Source organism: Oncorhynchus masou, chromosome 15 (assembly GCF_036934945.1).
Source record: "Oncorhynchus masou masou isolate Uvic2021 chromosome 15, UVic_Omas_1.1, whole genome shotgun sequence".
NCBI classification, from domain to species: domain Eukaryota; kingdom Metazoa; phylum Chordata; class Actinopteri; order Salmoniformes; family Salmonidae; genus Oncorhynchus; species Oncorhynchus masou.
In genome coordinates, this window is record NC_088226.1 from 48834100 (window position 1) to 48855382 (window position 21283).

Sequence of the window (21283 nt, forward strand, 5' to 3'; positions counted from 1 at the left end):
TCACAATTGTGACCATCAGTCTTGAGATTAGAGAGAGAACCCAGCAGATTGCACCTCCTAGAGATGTATACGGCTTGTTGAAGTGAAGGAATCACAATTCTACCTTGAACAGGCTGGTGCTCCCCCCCCTTGTCTGGTTTCACAGAACCAGATCGAGTGGTCGTGCCACCCCCAGGGCTTCTCAACCTTAGTCACTAAACTGAACCAACAACATGACACTGAACACAGGCTCTTTATGGCTGACTTTTTAAAACTAATCTGAACAAGATTTCACTACCCTGCTACACAAAATACACACAGTAACACATTTTTTTGTATAGCAGTGTCACAAAGGAGATCAGCCGGTGGTTGCTAATGGCTGGTCCCGGAGAGCTCTAGCAATTGTGTGGTCAGTAAACTGATTGGTTATTTTTCCACCAGGCCAACACCGCCAAGGCAGATGTCACTTGAGTTTTAAAGATTTAGTTTTGCAGCTCCGCCGCACAAACCACACACAGCTGATTTGGTTTTCCACTCTGCTGACCTTGTACTTACAGAATTCCTGACTTTGTTCAGACTGCCACGGTACAGAAAGTCCATTGGTGTCTGATACTGGTATACATTTTTAACCAAGTTGACTACAAGAAGACCAATATTAAAGACTAATATTATTACTTGATGATACAACGAGGCTCTTTATACCAAAATCTACATACTTTTGTATATATAGTGTATGTGGACACCCCTTCAAATTAGTGGATTTGGCTATTTCAGCCACACTTGTTGCTGACAAGTGTATAAAATCGAGCACACAGCCATGCAATCTCCACAGTCAAATATTGGCAGCAGAATGGCCTTATTGAAGAGCTCAGTGATGTGCCAAATTTCTGCCCAGCTAGAGCTGCCCCGGTCAACTTTAAGGGCTGTTATTGTGAAGTGGAAATGTCTAGGAGCAACAATGGCTCAGCCTCGAGGTGTTAGTCCACACAAGCTCACAGAACGGGACCGCAGAGTGCTGAAGCGCGTAGCATGTAAAAATGTATCTGTTCTCGGTTGCAACACTCACTACCGAGTTCCAAACTGCCTCTGGAAGCAATGTCAGCAGAATAACTGTCGGGAGCTTTATGTTACGTCGGCCAGGCCTAATCACCCAACATCAGTGCCCAACCTCACTAATGCTCTTGTGGCTGAATGGAAGCAGCAATGTTCCAACATCTAGTGGAAAGTGTTCCCAGAAGAGTGGAGGCTGTTATAGCAGCAAAGGGGGGACCAACTCCATATTAATGCCCTTGATTTTAGAATGAGATGTTTAATGAGCAGGTGTCCACATATTTTTATTTTTGGTCATGTAGTGTACAGTGCCTTCAGAAAATATTCACACCCCTTGACCTTTTCCACATTTTGTTGTATTACAGCCTGAACTTAAAATTGATAAAAATTTAGATTGTTGGTCACTGGCCTACACACAATACTCAATAATGTTAAATTGGATTTTTTTTTCTCACTTTTTTTTACAAATTAATTACAAGTTTATTAAATGCTGTGGGAGGCCCCGAGTTACAGTTTTGACTTAATCTACTTGAACATCTATGGCAAGACCTGAAAATGGTTGTCTAGAAATGATCAACGACCAATTTGACAGAGCTTGAACATTTTTGAAAACAATAATGGGCAAATGTTGCACAATCCAGGAGTGGAAGCTCTTAGTCCTTCTTACCCAGAAAGACTCACAGCTGTAATTGCTGCCAAAGGTGCTTCTCAAAAGTATTGACTCAGGGGTGTGAATATGTATGTAGATGGTTATTCACACTATTACATTTTCAAAAAACATGTTTTCACTTTGTCATTATGGGGTATTGTGCGTAGATGCGTGAGGAAAAAAAAGAATCAATTTTGAATTCAGGCTGTATAACGCAACAAAATGTGGAATAAGTCAAGGGATGTGAATACTCTTTGAAGGCACTGTACCAAGGGAAGAAACCTCTCAGTGAGAGAAACCATGCACGGAATGCTCCACAAAAGAGGAGAACACGTTTGACTCACCTCCAGAAAGCTAATTCTGAAGCGTTGCCGAGCACCGAGCACTGGCGAAAACCTTAGCATCCCATCTTCATCGCCATCTATAATGGGGATTTCAAGGTGAATAAAAGAGAAGAGCAGTCGCACATAAAGTCTATCAAAATCAATCTGCTTTCATACAAGTTGCAACAGGGAGACACCTCCAGCACAGAAAATGTCAAAGGGGAGATTTTAAACGCCACCAGCAGAGCCACACAAGGAAGAATATGTGTCAATTCTGTCAGTGTGACAAGAGTTTCTTCAGAGCGGCTCATCTGAAAACCCCTCTCCTCAGTCACAGTGTAACCAAAACCCTAGTCCGCTCTAACTATTGGAAAAGGTTCAACCAGGAATGAAACTTAGAAAATCAACATTAGAGTAAAGTTGTAATGAACCTCCATCTGTAGAAGTACAGATATGATGATGAATGTGAGTAGTAGGTGAATAAACAACTTATTATGAATTATAATCAATTGCAATAACACAACATTAGTTATATTAGAGTGGTATGAATTGGATCATCATTAAGTGAAATCATCTAATTCAGTTCCCAATACACTAAAATAAAATTATTTTTCATTGTGATGTGATTTAGACAGACTTCCATTGGTGGTTGTCCATTGACTAACTTGATAATCTTCTAACCTCACTCTGACCAAACAAACTGTGGCAACTGTAAGTTGCAACACTTATGAACACATGTAGACATTCCAGTACAGCGTTGCACAGTAATGGGTTACTATAACGCACAGACCTGTTACTCATAGGAAGTTTCATTGTGTGTCTGACGCACTGATTAGGAAGTGAGAGTCAATGTTCTTGCAAGTGCAATCATACCCACTGATATGTTAAGATTGATTTACTAGGAGACACTGTGAGCAGACACACTGATGCGGATTGCACCAGCTCACACATTTACATATTACTTTGACATGCTGTACACGTCTATCTGACGAAGGAGAGAGAAGACTAACATTGATATTGACACAATTAGAACAAATAAGTACACATGGTTCCCCTTTACCTTCTCATCCTTGTCTTTGTCCATGGACCACCAGGTGAGCCTCTCATTTACAATGAATATGTATTATACTTGGATGTTGATGGATGTCTTGGGGGTCTCTAACTTTTGATAGTTAATCAGATTCTAAAGTGTTTTTAAGTCTTGGGTGTGGTAATTGCACTAAAAGCCCTTAAAGAATTGCCTTGGTAATTTCTAAATATTGCAATCCCGAAACAACAAAATATATGCTGACACATAGTGAAAAATAATCAATGTTTTAGAAATATGTGCTTCATTCAATACTGTTCTCTTGTATTAGAGGAAGCAGTATTAGCATACTGTGAAGAAAAAGGAAATTGTTGTGCAATGTTTTATTGGCCTGTGGTGTCTTAATACCTCACTGTCCACCCGATATCCCCCCTTTTCTTTTGAGTAAAAATGGTATTATAATACTCATAAATCATGTTTTTAGAGATACAAACAAATATTTGATATTTTAGCTTTTCAATAGACGGAACAAACCATTATCCAGCTTATTCTAATACAGCTTTCACAAATATATTTGAAATGGATGGCACTGAGCAGTCTACTATCTATTCATTCAACACAGGTTGCAACAGCCTGTGGACGGTGACAAAAAGCAGTGCAAAGAGTGGCGGAGCCATCACGATCCCCTGCCACTACCACCGCATGTTCAGAGACCATGTCAAATACTGGTGTAAGGGCAGAACCTGGGCCTTATGTACAGTGATGGCAAGCACCGACCCAAGGCGCAGCAGAGGAGGCATGTCAATCACAGACATCCCAGAGGAGCTGGTCTTCACTGTGACCATGAAGAACCTAAAGGAGACTGACACCAACAGGTACTGGTGTGCCCTGAAAGTGGGTGCGATAGGCAAGCCGGATGTCAAAGTTTCCGTGGACCTCACAGTCACCCAAGGTAAGCTCCACTTGAATGTACATTTTTGACCTTACACTACTTTTTGTATTGCATAATTTCTGTCAAAAGTCTGCGGAAAGGTAGCATATTACATCAGTAATAATATTGTATATCTTTTCCATCAGGCTCTCCTGATCTGTCAGTGGTTGATGAGCTGGTATCTGTTGAGGAGGGGGGCAGTGTCAGTGTACAGTGTCTCTACAGTGACACACTCAGAGGCAAAGAGAAGAAGTGGTGCAGGAGTGGGGACCGGCATTCCTGTCAGACACAGACAGATACTAGCCAGAATGCATCTGTTGTGATCATTGATGGCAAGAGGGGAGTGTTCAATGTGACAATGAAAGAACTAGAGAAGAAAGATGCAGGCTGGTATTGGTGCTCTGTTGGAGACCTACAGGCTGCAGTTCATATCAATGTCACTCAGAGATCCACAGCACACAGGAACACTGCAGGTCAGTTGATGCTGGTAGAGTGAAGCACTGTTACACTGTAGTTTGTTTGCACCACCTTATGCTTGTGCTGTAGTATTCTGTTGAAGCTTTGTTTCTTCATCAATGAGAACATTGTTATACTGAAAACACCAACACTGAAGTTGATATTTGCAGTATTATTTCAGAAGCAAAATAAGGTTCTTTTTTGTTTCATTTCTGACTTCCTACCCATGTTTCCTTCCACAGAAGCAGTGACTACTCCAACGCTGCCCATGTTACACTCCGCATTCTGGACATTCACAGACTCCACAGCTACCTCTGCCTCAAAGACAAACCCTTCCGCCACAGTAGACTCTGCTCTGACAACATCCTCATATGGCTCTGCAACTCCATATCCATCTGTCTCAGTTCCATACATCACAATCCATTCTTCCACACTGACTTCTTCACTAACAACAGCACAACCTACATGCTGTCCTTCTACCGAATTTACATCTTCTAACAAGAAAATCAGGTATGTTTTGATTGATACTCAAAGAATTCTATTCAAAGTTCACTATTTTTGCTGCATCACTTCTATGCTTTGCCACAAGATGTCACCCTCTGTATGAAAATTGATTTACATGTGAGTCAAGTTACGGCTTCTAACTTGTGCTGCTTCCTCAAATTACAACTTTTCTTTTTGTTACCATTATTTGATCATGATTTTATGTTATTTTCAATTTTAGAAACCTGCCCTGGCATGCTACTATTCTCATTGTGTTGGCCATGGTGTTGTTGGTTATTGTTGTTATGGCTGCAGTCAACATCTATAGATCTTCCAGGAATAGTAAGTGCTCTTCTCCTTCAACTTTATCATTTCTCTTTTGGCTCCAAAATAAATAAATAAATTTTTAGTGTGTTTTCTTGGGAACATACTGTTTCCTTTTTTAACCTGACCATTTGATCACTGTTATAAAGCTACCCCATCCCTTGACTTGTCTCTCTCTTATCTCCTGTCAGATATCAGACTTGTGGAAGGAGAGATGACTGAGCTGGTGATAAATCAAGATCAATGATATCAATTAAAAGAGCCTAAAAATACATTTTGATCATAAAAATTACTGTAAGTTTTCTTTAATATCAACCAAAATAATCACATGTACAGTAAATGTATTGTAGATAGAGAACAGAGAAAAAATGCATGAAACATTAAACAATTTCAGTAGATTATTCCGTTGTGGCTGCAAACCATTCAAATGAATTGTCATCATAAGAGCACACATACACACAAATAGATATCATGTGTAATTAGCTAACGTTACAAAACAAATCAATAACTGAATTAAAAGTTCAGGAAAAAGCAATGTGACTACACATTATTGTACAATAGCATTCATCTTTAGGTTAGGTTTGTATCTTTATAACAGAACTGAAAGAGCTATAAACATTTGAAGATGTCTTTCAAAAACCTGACATACTGGAGACTAAGATGATCGAATGGATCCTAAAACAGACTGCATCCCTAGGTGAGGGGGATTAAAATGATTAAAATGACACACACATTGTCATGTTCCGTTAATTTTGTACATTAAATGAAGAATAAATACAAATGCAGAGATGTTGATTTACCTGTTTCCTGTTTTCCTTAGAGTTCTTTCCTGTTTTTGTCTGACATAAATAGTGTGTTAAATTTCACTTCAATAAGTCAATAAGTATAATCTAATCATACATGGTCATTTTTCACAAGATATTTGGACTCAACGATTTAAGTGATAAAAATACGTAGCACTTACTTTGGTAGTCTCTCATCACCAGAGCTGCTAGGATGGTGCATGCCAAAAATAGCAGGCCAACAGCACCTTTCAGCAGAATATCCAGATATCTCTCCCAGTCCCAACTAGCAAACCTAAAAAAAATTTAAAAAAATTTGCTTATCTGTTACAGTATATCTACACTAATGAATAAAAAAGCAATAGTTTCACCTCCACCTTGAGTTATCATCCTCTGCTGCTCTCAGAGTCAAGACAAAAGGGAAAGTAATCAGATTCATGGTTGGAGGAGATATTGCTGTGAGGGGAAGGACATTTGAATCATTGATTTGTGTAGCAAGCATCACATGCAGAGCACTTGTAAATGAAATATAAACAAGTATTATTATTATTGTTATCATAATTATTATTATTCTCTTGTTTCAATAAATGTCTCTTGAAAATGAAAGATGTACAAGGTACAATGGTCTTTTGTCTGCATTATTTGGATTCTGAAGGGGGCTACAAAGCCTTAAATGTGAGTGATAGTGAATCTGTGACAGTCTATCAGCTTACATGCGTTAGATGCATTGAGGACTGAGATGTACACCGGGATCTGCTTGTCTCCTGCCATGCACCAGTACCAGTCATATCGTTCATCTCCAGATGTCTCATCGTCACAGTGAAGGTGCGACTCCATGTATCGATGATCAAATCCATGCGGTCCTGAGACGCCCGCTCTCCCTCTGCAGTCAAGCAGGAGCTCCAGTTCCCTGCAGGTTTCCCGTTCCAACACCACATCTTCTCACTGTCATCCATGATGTCACTGTAGAGACACTCGGCACACAGCATTATCATTGTCATCACTTAGATACAGTACTTCCTGTGAAATTCCTGTGAAATTAACAAAAAAAACTGCTATGGTCCAACATGTGATAATAAAAAGGACCCACGAGTTTTGTCGGTAACACTAGTAGGTTGGTTGTAGAATACCAAGTTCTAGTAGCTGCTTGACCACTCTATTTTGAGTGCCTGAGAATATTGGATTTCAAGGTTTCCCGATGTGAGCAGAAACAAATATCAATAGTGCTACTGCTCAATTTGTTTTCCATTTGCAGGTCCACCTGTGTCTCTGGCGACTCAAATTATTATTTCCAAGTGAACAGAACATGGTTTGAGGCCTGACCATTTCTGGTTGTTTAGGAAAATGCTGCTTGTTTTGCTTATGACAATATCGAGAGCATACTGACACGGCAACTCAGCCACTGACCGCAAGGCTCTATAGCTGTCAGACTGGTCAATAGCTTTTACCCCCAGACCACCAGGCTGCTGAATAGCTACCACTAGGCAGCTACCTGCTCCCCCCCTCCCAACAGATATTTACCCTGCCCCCACCCCCAATGGATATGTATCATTGTTACAGTTGTTAAAAACAGTATATATACAAAAGTATGTACTACAGACGCCGCTACAGATTAGCTGATTCAGCTATTTCAGTATGTAGACCTCCCCCCACACACACTGTTCACTCTATCAATTAGGTTAGTACTGTGGAGCAACTAAACTCAGCAAAAAAATAAATGTCCTCTCACTGTCAACGTGTTTATTTTCAGCAAACTTAACGTGTGTAAATATTTGTATGAACATAACAAGATTCAACAACTGAGACATTAACTGAACAAGTTCCACAGACATGTGACTTACAGAAATTGAATAATGTGTCCCTGAACAAAGGGGGGTTAAAATCAAAAATAACAGTCAGTATCTGGTGTGGCCACCAGCTGCATTAAGTACTGCAGTGCATCTCCTCCTCATGGACTGCACCAGATTTGCCAGTTCTTGCTGTGAGATGTTACCCCACTCTTCCACCAAGGCATCTGCAAGTTCCCGGACATTTCTGGGGGGAATGGCCCTAGCCCTCACTCTCCGATCCAACAGGTCCCAGGCGTGCTCAATGGGATTGAGATCCGGGCTCTTCACTGGCCATGGCAGAACACTGACATTCCTGTCTTGCAGGAAATCACATACAGAACGAGCAGTATGACTGGTATCATTGTCATACTGGAGGGTCATGTCAGGATGAGCCTGCAGGAAGGGTACCCCACGAGGGAGGAGGACGTCTTCCCTGTAGCGCACAGCATTGAGATTGCCTGCAATGACAACAAGCCCAGTCCGATGATGCTGTGACACACCGCCCCAGACCATGACGGTCCCTCCACCTCCAAATCGATCCCAATCCAGAGTACAGGCGTCGGTGTAACACTCATTCCTTTGACGATAAACACGAATCCGACCATCACCCCTGGTGAGACAAAACCACGGCTCGTCAGTGAAGAGCACCGTTGCCAGCCCTGTCTGGTTCAGCAACGGTGGGTTTGTGCCCATAGGCGACGTTGTTTCCGGTGAGGTCTGGTGAGGACCTGCCTTACAACAGGCCTAAAAGACCTCAGTCCAGCCTCTCTCAGCCTATTGCGGACAGTCTGAGCACTGATGGAGGGATTATGCGTTCCTGGTGTAACTCGGGCAGTTGTTGTTGCCATCCTGTACCTGTATCACAGGTGTGATGTGTGGTGGTTAAGTTCTTTACAATCAAATGAGGAGAGACAAACTTATCACACAAGTCAGAGTTATACTTCAACTAAATCTTTAATAGTGAGTACTTTGCAATAGCGATGGCTTGTCGACGCATCACCGTCTCTGATGATCCGTTGAGAGCAACGAGACAAAAGTACAAAGGTCTTTTATAGCCAAGATACACCCCTTTCAACCTACATGATGAACAACAGATATATAGAATGGGTCACAAGGTTAAGATCTGTATGAAAGATACCTATAATACATAGCAGACAGTATCTGCTATGTCAACAGTTTTCATTGTATAGACCAGTATCTGGCCCTGAGACTCCAAACTGGAACCATCTCTCCCTGGTACGGTATAAACAGAAAACATTAACCTATGCTCTGGAATGCTCTTTAGGTGTTATCACCCAAACGACATCGTAAATCTCCTGTCAGTGTTATCTCCCAGAGGCCCATCCTCAGTAGAACACACAAACAATAGTTAAGAATAGTCTATTCTGTTGAAATAAAACAACCATTTGATGCAATAAAAGCATTATAACATAATATGGCAAATTTGCCACCATAGATGTTCGGATGTACCAATCCTGTGCAGGTGTTGTTACACGTGGTCTGCCACTGCGAGGATGATCAGCTGTCCATTCTGTCTCCCTGTAGCGCTATCCTAGGCATCTCACAGTACGGACATTGCAATTTATTGCCCCGGCCACATCTGCAGTCTTCATGCCTAAGGCACATTCACGCAGATGAGCAGGGACCCTGGGCATCTTTCTTTTGATGTTTTTCAGAGTCAGTAGAAAGGCCTCTTTAGTGTCCGAAGTTTTCATAACTGTGACCTTAATTGCCGACTGTCTCTAAGCTGTTAGTGTCTTAATGACCTTTCCACATGAATTGTTTATGGTTCATTGAACAAGCATGGGAAACAGTGTTTAAACCCTTTACAATGAAGATCTGTGAAGTTACTTGGATTTTTATGAATTATCTTTGAAAGACAGGGTCCTGAAAAAGGGAAGTTTCTTTTTTTGCTGAGTTTCGAATGTTTCTGATCCATCCTCAGTTTTCTCCTATCACAGCCATTCTAAACCAAGATAGCAGTCAGACGTCCTTTGTCCTCGTCTTGTCATGTCCCGTGTAAATATATATTTACATCTTTCTTCGCATATCTTTTATATATTTTAATTTCCAAAAAGTCAACTTCAAAACGCTCTCCTGCAATCAAATCAAATCTGAAATCCACAATAGAAGCTAGCCAGAAGCTAGCCAAGAAGCTAGCCAGACGCTAACCAGAAGCTAGCCAGAAGCTAGCCAGCAGCTAACCAGAAGCTAACCAGAAACTAGACAGAAGCTAGCCAGAAGCTAACCAGAAGCTAGCCAGAAGCTAGCCATTTTACTGGCTAACGTTAGTATTCAGCTAACCACGGTTTGTGGTCATCAGCTGTCCTTTAGCTCGAAAAGCTATCGCCAGTTTTGTACAAAGCGACTCACACCAGAACATACCGGACCTATTTTACTCTCCATTTCCCCGGATTTCAACCGCAAGCTCTGGACATTTACACCTGGATCTTGCAGCTAGCTAGCTGCTATCCGTGTGACTTTTGGCTTACGTCGATCCCGGAGCAAACATCAATTATTCCGGAGCTAGCCAGCTGAAGAGTTCCATCAGCCACTCCTGGGCTACAATCACCTATTTGGACCCGTTTTACTGCCGATGCGGAGCCCCACCGGGCCTTCACGAGTGGAAAACCGACGTTATCTGCCCGAGGGAGTTATCGAACTGTCCCCTCCGTAGTGACATTACCTGAACGGCCATCTGCAGCCCGCTAATCGTTAGCTCTCTTATCGGCTGCTATCTGAATAGGTCTATCGGACAATTTTTCTTGGGTCACTATATCTATTTTGCCAATTTGATTGATCCCATCTACCACTCGGAACCCCACTAATCTACCGACAGAAACGTACGAGGTGGCTTAAAACAGACCTCCATCCTATGCTAGCTTGCTACTGATGGCTCGGCTAGCTGTCTGAATCGCCATGACCCCAACCAACCTCACTACTCACTGGACCCTTATGATCACTCGACTAAGCATGCCTCTCCTTAATGTCAATATGCCTTGTCCATTGCTGTTCTGGTTAGTGTTTATTGGCTTATTTCACTGAATAGCCTCTAGCCCTGCTCATTATACCTTATCCAACCTTTCAGTTCCACCACCCACACATCACCTGGTTTCAATGATGTTTCTAGAGACAATATCTCTCTCATCATCACTCAATATCTAGGTTCACCTCCACTGTATTCACATCCTACCCTACCTTTGTCTGTACATTATGCCTTGAAGCTATTTTATCGCCCACAGAAACCTCCTTTTACTCTCTGTTCTGGATGTTCTAGACGACCAATTCTCATAGCTTTTAGCCGTACCCTTATCCTACTCCTCCTCTGTTCCTCTGGTGATGTAGAGGTGAATCCAGGCCCTGCAGTGCCGAGCTCCACTCCTATTCCCCAACATTTTCAGACAAGATAGAATGGCCAAAGGGGGTGGTGTTGCAATCTACTGCAAAGATAGCCTGCAGAGTTCTGTCCTACTATCCGGGTCTGTACCCAAACAATTTGAACTTCTACTTTTAAAAATCCACCTCCTTAAAAACAAGTCTCTCATCGTTGCCGCCTGCTATAGACCACCCTCTGCCCCCAGCTGTGCTCTGGACACCATATGTGAACTGATTGCCCCCCATCTATCTTCAGAGCTTGTGCTGCTAGGCGACCTAAACTGGAACATGCTTAACACCCCAGCCATCCTACAATCTAAGCTTGATTCCCTCAATCTCACACAAATTATAAATGAACCTACCAGGTACCACCCCAAAGCCGTAAACACGGGCACCCTCATGGATATCATCCTAACCAACTTGCCCTCTAAATACACCTCTGCTGTTTTCAACCAAAATCTCAGCAATCACTGCCTCATATATCAATGATGTTGCTCTTGCTGCGGGCGATTCCCTGATCCACCTCTACACAGACGACACCATTCTGTATACTTCCGGCCCGTCCTTGGACACTGTGCTATCTAACCTCCAAACGAGCTTCAATGCCATACAACACTCCTTCCGTGGCCTCCAACTGCTAGTAAAACCAAATGCATGCTTTTCAACCGTTTGCTGCCTGCACCCGCATGCCCGACTAGCATCACCACCCTGGATGGTTCCGACCTAGAATATGTGGACATCTATAAGTACCTAGGTGTCTGGCTAGACTGTAAACTCTCCTTCCAGACTCATATCAAACATCTCCAATCTAAAATCAAATCTAGAGTCGGCTTTCTATTCCGCAACAAAGCCTCCTTCACTCACGCCGCCAAACTTACCCTAGTAAAACTGACTATTCTACCGATCCTCGACTTCGACGATGTCATCTACAAAATAGCTTCCAATACTCTACTCAGCAAACTGGATGCAGTTTATCACAGTGCCATCCGTTTTGTTACTAAAGCACCTTATACCACCCACCACTGCGACCTGTATGCTCTAGTCGGCTGGCCCTCGCTACATATTCGTCGCCAGACCCACTGGCTCCAGGTCATCTACAAGTCCATGCTAGGTAAAGCTCCGCCTTATCTCAGTTTAATGGTCACGATGGCAACACCCACCCGTAGCACGCGCTCCAGCAGGTGTATCTCACTGATCATCCCTAAAGCCAACACCTCATTTGGCCGCCTTTCGTTCCAGTTCTCTGCTGCTTGTGAACGAATGGCAAAAATCGCTGAAGTTGGAGACTTTTATCTCACTCACCAACTTCAAACATCTGCTATCTGAGCAGCTAACCGATCGCTGCAGCTGTACATAGTCTATCGGTAAATAGCCAACCCAATTTTACCTACCTCATCCCCATACTGTTTATATTTATTTACTTTTCTGCTCTTTTGCACACCAATATTTCCACCTGTACATGACCATCTGATCATTTATCACTCCAGTGTTATTCTGCAAAATTGTAATTATTCGCCTACCTCCTCATGCCTTTTGCACACAATGTATATAGACTCTCTTTTTTTTCTACTGTGTTATTGACTTGTTAATTGTTTACTCCATGTGATGTCTGTTCACACTGCTATGCTTTATCTTGGCCAGGTCGCAGTTGCAAATGAGAACTTGTTCTCAACTAGCCTACCTGGTTAAATAAAGGTGAAATAAAAATAAAAAATAAAATTGCCTTCATCCGTAATGGGTCAGCGGTCAAACGACCTCCACTCATCACTGTCAAACGCTCCCTGAAACACTTCAGCGAGCGGGCCTTTCTAATCGACCTGGCCAGGGTATCCTGGAAGGATATTGATCTCATCCCGTCAGTAGAGGATGCCTGGTTGTTTAAAAAAATGCCTTCCTCACCATCTTAAATAAGCATGCCCCATTCAAGAAATTTAGAACCATGAATAGATATAGCCCTTGGTTCTCTCCAGACCTGACTGCTCTTAACCAACACAAAAACATCCTATGGTGTTCTGCATTAGCATCGAACAGCCCCCATGATATGCAACTTTTCAGGGAAGCTAGAAACCAACATACACAGGCAGTTAGAAAAGCCAAGGCTAGCTTTTTCAAGCAGAAATTTGATTCCTGCAACACAAACTCAAAAAAATTCTGGGACACTGTAAAGTCCATGGAAAATAAGAACACCTCCTCCCAGCTGCCCACTGCTTTGAGGATAGGAAACTCTGTCACCACCGATAAATCCACTATAATTGAGAATTTCAATAAGCATTTTTCTACGGCTGGCCATGCATTCCACCTGGCTACATTTACATTTAAGTCATTTAGCAGACGCTCTTATCCAGAGCGACTTACAAATTGGTGAATTCACCTTCTGACATCCAGTGGAACAGCCACTTTACAATAGTGCATCTAAATCATTAAGGGGGGGTGGTGAGAAGGATTACTTATCCAGTGCTGTTGACCCCTACCCCGGTCAACAGCACTGAACCCCCCACAGCAACTCGTCCAAGCCTTCCCCATTTCTCCTTCTCCCAAATCCAGTCAGCTGATGTTCTGAAAGAGCTGCAAAATCTGGACCCCTACAAATCAGCCGGGCTAGACAATCTGGACCCTTTCTTTCTAAAATTATCTGCCAAAATTTTTGCACCCCCTATTACTAGCCTGTTTAACTTCTCCTTCGTGTTGTTTGAGATTCCCAAAGATTGTAAATTAGCTGTGGTCATCCCTCTCTTCAAGGGGGGGGGGACACTCTTGACCCAAACTGCTACAGACCTATATATATCCTACCCTGCCTTTCTAAGGTCTTCGAAAGCCAAGTCAGCAAACAGATTACCGACCATTTCGAATCCCACCATACCTTCTCCGCTATGCAATCTGGTTTCAGAGCTGGTCATGAGTGCACCTCAGCCACGCTCAAGGTCCTCAAAGATATCTTAACCGTCATCGATACTGTGCAGCTGTATTCATTGACCTAGCAAAGGCTTTCGACTCTGTCAGTCACCACATCCTCATCGTCAGACTCGATAGCCTTGGTTTCTCAAATGATTGCCTCGCCTGGTTCACCAACTACTTCTCTGATAGAGTTCAGTGTGTCAAATCGGAGGGCCTGTTTTCCGCGCCTCTGGCAGTCTCTATCGGGGTGTACAGGGTTCAATTCTTGGACCAACTCTCTTCTCTGTGTACATCAATGATGTCGCTCTTGCTGCTGGTGAGTCTCTAATCCACCTCTACGCAGACGACACCATACTATACTTCTGGCCCTTCTTTGGACACTGTGTTAACAACCCTCCAGACGAGCTTCAATGCCATACAACTCTCCTTACATGGCCTCCAATTGCCCTTAAATACAAGTAAAACTAAATGCATGCTCTTCAACCGATCGCTGACTGCACCTGCCCGCCCGTCCAGCATCACTACTCTGGACGGTTCTGACTAATATAGAATATGTGGACAACTACAAATACCTAGGTGTCTGGTTAGACTGTAAACTCTCCTTCCAGACTCACATCAAACATCTCCAATCCAAAGTTAAGCCTAGAATTGGCTTCCTATTTTGCAACAAAGCATCCTTCACTCATGCTGCCAAACATACCCTTGTAAAACTGACCATCCTACCGAACCTCGACTTCGGAGATGTCATTTACAAAATAGCCTCCAATACCCTACTCAGTAAATTCGATGCAGTCTATCACAGTGCCATCCGTTTTGTCACCAAAGCCCCATATACTACCCACCACTGCGACCTGTACACTCTTGTTGGCTGGCCCTCGCTTCATACTCATAGCCAAACCCACTGGCTCCAGGTCATCTAGAAGACCCTGCTAGGTAAAGTCCCCTCTTATCTCAGTTCGCTGGTCACCATAGCATCACCCACCTGTAGCACGCGCTCCAGCAGGTTGTCTCTCTGGTCACCCCCAAAACCAATTCTTCCTTTGGCTGCCTCTCCTTCCAGTTCTCTGCTGCCAATGACTGGAACGAACTACAGAAATCTCTGAAACTGGAAATACTTTTCTCCCTCACTAGCTTTAAGCACCAGCTTGCTCACAGATCACTGCACCTGTACATAGCCCATCTGTAATTTAGCCCAAACAACTACCTCTCCCCCTACTGTATTTATTTATTTATTTTGCTCCTTTGCACCCCATTATTTCTATCTCTACCTTGCACATTCTTCCACTGCAAACTATCATTCCAGTGTTTCACTTGTTATATTGTATTTACTTTGCCACCATGGCCTTTTTTTGCCTTTACCTCCCTTATCTCACCTCACTTGCTGACATTGTATATAGACTTCTTTTTCTACTGTATTATTGACTGTATGTTTGTTTTACTCCATGTGTAACTCTGTGTTCTTGTATGTGTCGAACTGCTTTGCTTTATCTTGGCCAGGTCGCAATTGTAAATGAGAACTTGTTCTCAACTTGCTTACCTGGTTAAATAAAGGTGAAATAAAAATAAATCAATAAATGACTCTGTAACTGTTTTTTAAGTCACCATTTGCCTCATGGTGAAATCCCTAAGCAATTTCCTTCCTCTCTGACAACTGAGTTAGGAAGGATGATGTTTTTGTTGTAGTGACTAGGTGTAATGATTGATACACCATAATAACTTCCCCATGCTCAAAGGGATATTCAGTGCCTGCTTTTTTTTAACCCATTTACCAATAGGTGTCATTCTTTGCCAGGCATTGGAAAACATCCTTGGTCTTTGTGGTTGAATATGTGTTTGTAATTCACTGCTTGACTGAGAGTCCTTACACATAATTGTATGCGTGAGGTACAGAGATGAGGTAGTCATTCAAAAATCCTTTTAAAAATTTTTTTAAACTCTATCATTGTACACAGAGTCAATGCAACATATTATGTGACTTGTTAAGCATATTTTTACTCCTGAACTTATTTACTGTAGGCTTGCCATTAAAAAGGGATCGAATACTTATTGACTCAAGACATTTCAGCTTGACATTTTTTATTAATATGTAAACATTTCAGGAAAACATAATTCCACTTTAGCATTACAGGGTATTGTGTGTAAAAAAATCTCAATTTTATCAATTTTAAATTCAGGCTGTAACACAACAAAATGTGGAAAAAGTCAAGGGGTGTGAACACTTTCCGAAGGCACTGTATTATTATTATTATTATTGTCTCATTCACTGCTCTTTTTGACCTTTGATTTTTTTGACCTTGAGAATTTCACTGTACCCTGCGATTACATCTGGGACCCTGTGCATGTGATTTATGAAAACATCAAATCTAGTGGGTTCTTCCTTCTATTTTGACAATAATGTTAAAGACTTAAAGAAAGGCTGTGGCAGTCATACTCTATGAATAAATACATTGACTAAATTACATAAAAACATCCCATACAAGTTTTGCCAGTGTTTTAATGATAAGTTCAATCATAACAAAACAACTGCAGTTTTAAAACGGTTTTAAATAGTTTTCCCTTGTTTTTACAAAATGTCTGTACTCCAAATCTCAACCCTAGGTTTCTTATTTGACTAGCAGAAAATACATGGGTAACACACTTAAATACATTTCAATTAATTGTGCATTGGACATATTGTGATTGAGGTTTAAAAAAAAAAAACGTGGGAATCATTTTTCTCTTTCTAGCACAGTTTATGACTGTACTTATTTGTATTCACAGTTTATAGGTTCTTCCAGGGTTCTGGTGTTGCAATAAACCATTGCTATTATTGTGAATGTCAAAAGCTCAGTCTTATCGCAGGAACGACGTTCCACTAATCCCCACGGATGTTAGACATTCTGTTAATACAGAAAAAAAATCATCAAGGTCAAAGAACTTGAGAACTGACATGGCCTCCCTCTCCGAAATGTCTGAGATTCAGTATCATCTCACTGGTGCATGAAAAAAGTCCTAGCCTTACATAACATTTGTTTTCTTTTTTTATGATATCTTTCACCAATGTTGTGTTGACTTCCTGGAAATAACAAATTCAGCTCTGTCTCTTATCATTTTGGCGGGACAGGCTGTTTTTAAAGTCAATCTGGCAGTGTGTATCTTCCATATTTTTTTAATCGAATAAAACAGCAGACTGTAAACAGACAGACTGTATACTCGTGTCTGTGGTAATGTGTTGGATGGTTAAATGCTCAAGGTAAAATATTTGTATAGATACTAAGACATTACATTGACCTATGACCTATCATAAACAATCTGCTACAATATAATCTGTTATCTGATTGAGTATGGAGGATGCACAATGCCAATACATTGCATTATAAACTGACACTGTCACACACTGTAATTAGACAGTAACTTACAGGCAGCTAGTGGTAGAGCTAGTGGTAGGTAAGTTATGCTATTTCATATTGCAGTACAACTACGGTTATCTTAATACTGTATCAAAGCAAGTATTGTGTAATGATACAGTTAAATAAAAATTTCACTCTATTATACTTATACAGTACCATTTACCTAAGTAAATGGAACAGTAATCTTAATGAATGAATACATTAATTAATGGATTAATTAATAACATTAATTGAGGGGTGCTGGGGTTTGTATTTGTCAGTAATATGCACAACCATTGACGGTTTCAGACTTGATGCCACAAAAATTTGTCCACTATACATTTTTTTATTGATGAGGGACTACTACCACATACCAGTTAAATTGGTACAGCATTCACACCAACAGGTGCAACAAATGTTACAAGGCACGCCTAAAACTAAATTAATAAGCTTGAAACAGTAATACCATGCACCCATTAGTGGTCAACAGGTTTTTGGCGCTCCAAAAATGGTAAATTACTGTATTCTGTGGGATGGAATTACAGTACCATTTGAAATACAGCAATTATTTCCCCGCCCACAAAACTTTGCCACAATGCACCATAAATTGCAATATGCTGCAGTAGAATATTTCACAATATTTCACTGTTGATAATACCTCAAAAGACCGTATAAATTACCAGTTTCCATTACAGTGCAGACAATAATGTTGCAGATGATGCATGAAATCAGTGAAGTATATCTGTAATATAAATGTACACTCCTCCAAATCAGACCAAACTTCACCATAGCAAGCTTTAAATATGTCCCACAATGTGAAACCTTTGATCTCACAAACATTTCATTGCTCTCTCCACTCCCTGCTGTGTAGTTGATTATCTACTTCTCATATACTGTACAGTTAATGATTGATTATCATTTTATCTATGGACCCCTCTGACATACAGTACCAGTCAAAAGTTTGGACACACCTACTTATTCAAGGGTTTTTATTTATTTTTACTGTTTTCTACATGAACGGATGATCTCTGTGGTTCCCACCGTGAAGCATGGAGGAGGAGTTGTGATGGTGTGGGGGTGATTTGCTGGTGACACTGTCTGTGATTTATTTAGAATTCAGGGCACACTTAACCAGCATGGCTACCACAGCGATACACCATCCCATCTGGTTTGCACTTAGTGGGACTATCATTTGTTTTTCAACAGGACAATGACCCAGCACACCTCGAGGCTGTGTAAGGGCTATTTGACCAAGAAGGAGAGTGATGGAGTGCTGCATCAGATGACCTGGCCTCCACAATCACCCGACCTCAACCCAATTGACATGGTTTGGGATGAGTTGGACCGCAGAGTGAAGGTTAAGCAACCAACAAGTGCTCAGCACATGTGGGAACTCCTTCAAGACTGTTGGAAAAGCATTCCAGGTGAAGCTGGTTGAGAGAATGCCAAGCGTGTGCAAAGCTGTCATCAAGGCATTTTTTATTTTTTTATTTAATCTTTATTTAACTAGGCAAGTCAGGTAAGAACAAATTCTTAATTACAATGACGGCCTACAGGGGAACAGTGGGTTAACTGCCTTGTTCAGGGGCAGAATGACAGATTTTTACCTTGTCCGCTCGGGGATTTGATCCAGCAACATTTCGGTTACTGGCCCAACGCTCTAACCACTAGGCTCACTGCCGCAAAGGGTGGCTACTTTGAAGAATCTCAAATATAAAATATATTTTGATTTGTGTAACACTTTTCTGGTTACTACAGTGGCTTGCGAAAGTATTCACCCCCCTTGAATTAAAATTAATTTTTGGGGGGTTTGTATAATTTGATGTACACAACACTTTGAAGATGCAAAATGTTTTTTTTTTCTAGTGAAACAAACAAGAAATAAGACAATAAAACAGAAAACTTGAGCGTGCATAACTATTCACCCCCCGAAAGTCAATACTTTGTAGATCCACCTTTTGCAGCAATTACAGCTGCATGTCTCTTGGGGTATGTCTCTATAAGCTTGGCACATCTAGCCACTGGAATTTTCTTCCCATTCTTCAAGGCAAAACTGCTCCAGCTTCTTCAAATTGGATGGGTTCCACTTGTGTACAGCAATCTTTAAGTCATACCACAGATTCTCAATTGGATTGAGGTCTGGGCTTTGACTAGGCCATTCCAAGTCATTTAAATGTTTCCCCTTAAATCCCTCGAGTGCTGCTTTAGCAGTATGCTTAGGGTCATTGTCCTGCTGGAAGGTGAACCTCTGTGAACCTCTGTAACCGAAACAGGTTTCCCTCAAGAATTTCCCCGTATTTAGCACCATCCATCATTCCTTCACTTCTGACCAGTTTCCTAGTCCCACCCAATGAAAAACATCCCCACAGCATGATGCTGCCACCACCATGCTTCACTGTGGGGATGTTGTTCTCTGGGTGATGAGAGGTGTTGGGTTTGCGCAGACATAGCGTTTTCCTTGATGGCCAAAAAGCTCAATTTTAGTCTCATCTGACCAGAGCACCTTCTTCCATATGTTTGGGGAGTCTCCCACATGCCTTTTGGCGAACACAAAATGTGTTTGCTTATTTGCTCATCTTGTTTATCTTTAAGCAATGGCTTTTTTTCTGGCCACTCTTCCGTAACAACATTTATTACGGAAGAGTGTTCGGCTTAAAGTGGTCCTATGGACAGATACTCCAATCTCTGCTGTGGAGCTTTGCAGCTTCTTCAGGCTTATCTTTGGTCTCTTTGTTGCCTCGCTGATTAATGCCCTCCTTGCCTGGTCCGTGAGTTTTGGTGGGCAGCCCTCTCTTGGCAGGTTTATTGTGTGCCATATTCTTTCAGTTTTTTAATAATGGATTTAATGGTGCTCCGTGTGATGTTCAAAGTTTCTGATATAATTTTTTTTATAACCCAACCCTGATTTGTTTTCCACAACTTTGTCCCTGATCTGTTTGGAGAGCTCTTCGGTTTTCATAGTGCCGCTTGCATGGTGGTGCCCCTTGCTCAGTGGTGTTGCAGAATCTGGGGCCTTTCAGAACAGGTGTATATGTACTGAGATTATGTGACAGATCACGTGACACTTAGATTGCACACATGTGGACTTTATTTAACTAATTATGTGACTTCTGAAGGTAATTGGTTGCACCAGATCTTATTTAGGGGCTTCATAGCAAAGGGGGTGAATACAGTTGAAATCGGAAGTTGACATAAACCTTAGCCAAATATATTTTAACTCAGTTTTCACAATTCCTGACATTTAATCCTAGTAAAATTTCCCTGTCTTAGGTCTTTATTTTAAGAATGTGAAATGTAAGAATAATAGTAGAGATAATTATTTATTTCAGCTTTTATTCCTTTAACCAACATTCCCAATGGGTCAGAAGTTTACATACACTCAATTAGTATCTGGTAGCATTGCCTTTAAATTGTTTAACTTGGTTCAAACGTGTTGGATAGCCTTCCATAAGCTTCCCACAATAAGTTGGGTGAATTGTGGCCAATTCCTCCGATTAGAGCTGGTGTAACTGAGTCAGGTTTGAGGCTGCTTGCTCGCACAAGGTTTTTCAGTTCTGCTCACAAATTTTCTACAGGATTGAGGTCAAGGCTTTGTGATGGTCACTCCAATACCTCAACTTTGTTGTCCTTAAGCCATTTTGCCACAACTTTGGAAGTATGCTTGGGGTCATTGTCCAATTGGAAGACCCATTTGCGACCAAGCTTCAACTTCCTGACTGATGCCTTGAGATGTTGCTTCAATATATCTTTCCTCATGATGCCATCTATCTTGTGAAGTGCCTCCTGCAGCAAAGCACCCCTACAACATGATG

General features: G+C 41.5%; 1 protein-coding gene across 2 annotated transcripts; it reads left to right on the top strand.

Annotated features, from left to right (window-relative positions):
- Positions 1-2872: 2872 nt before the first annotated feature.
- On the top strand, positions 2873-6027 carry LOC135556379 (CMRF35-like molecule 5). Of its 2 annotated transcripts, none has more exons than XM_064989537.1 (6): positions 2873-3095; positions 3651-3980; positions 4106-4432; positions 4661-4925; positions 5140-5240; positions 5414-6027. In XM_064989537.1, exons 1-6 carry the CDS (start codon positions 3047-3049, stop codon positions 5467-5469), a joined length of 1128 nt encoding a protein of 375 aa, XP_064845609.1. In that variant the 5' UTR covers positions 2873-3046; the 3' UTR covers positions 5470-6027. The 2 variants fall into 2 exon arrangements, with proteins under 2 accessions (XP_064845609.1, XP_064845608.1); XM_064989536.1 differs by having other exon boundaries at positions 2875-3095; positions 4658-4925.
- The last annotated feature ends 15256 nt before the right edge of the window (positions 6028-21283 follow it).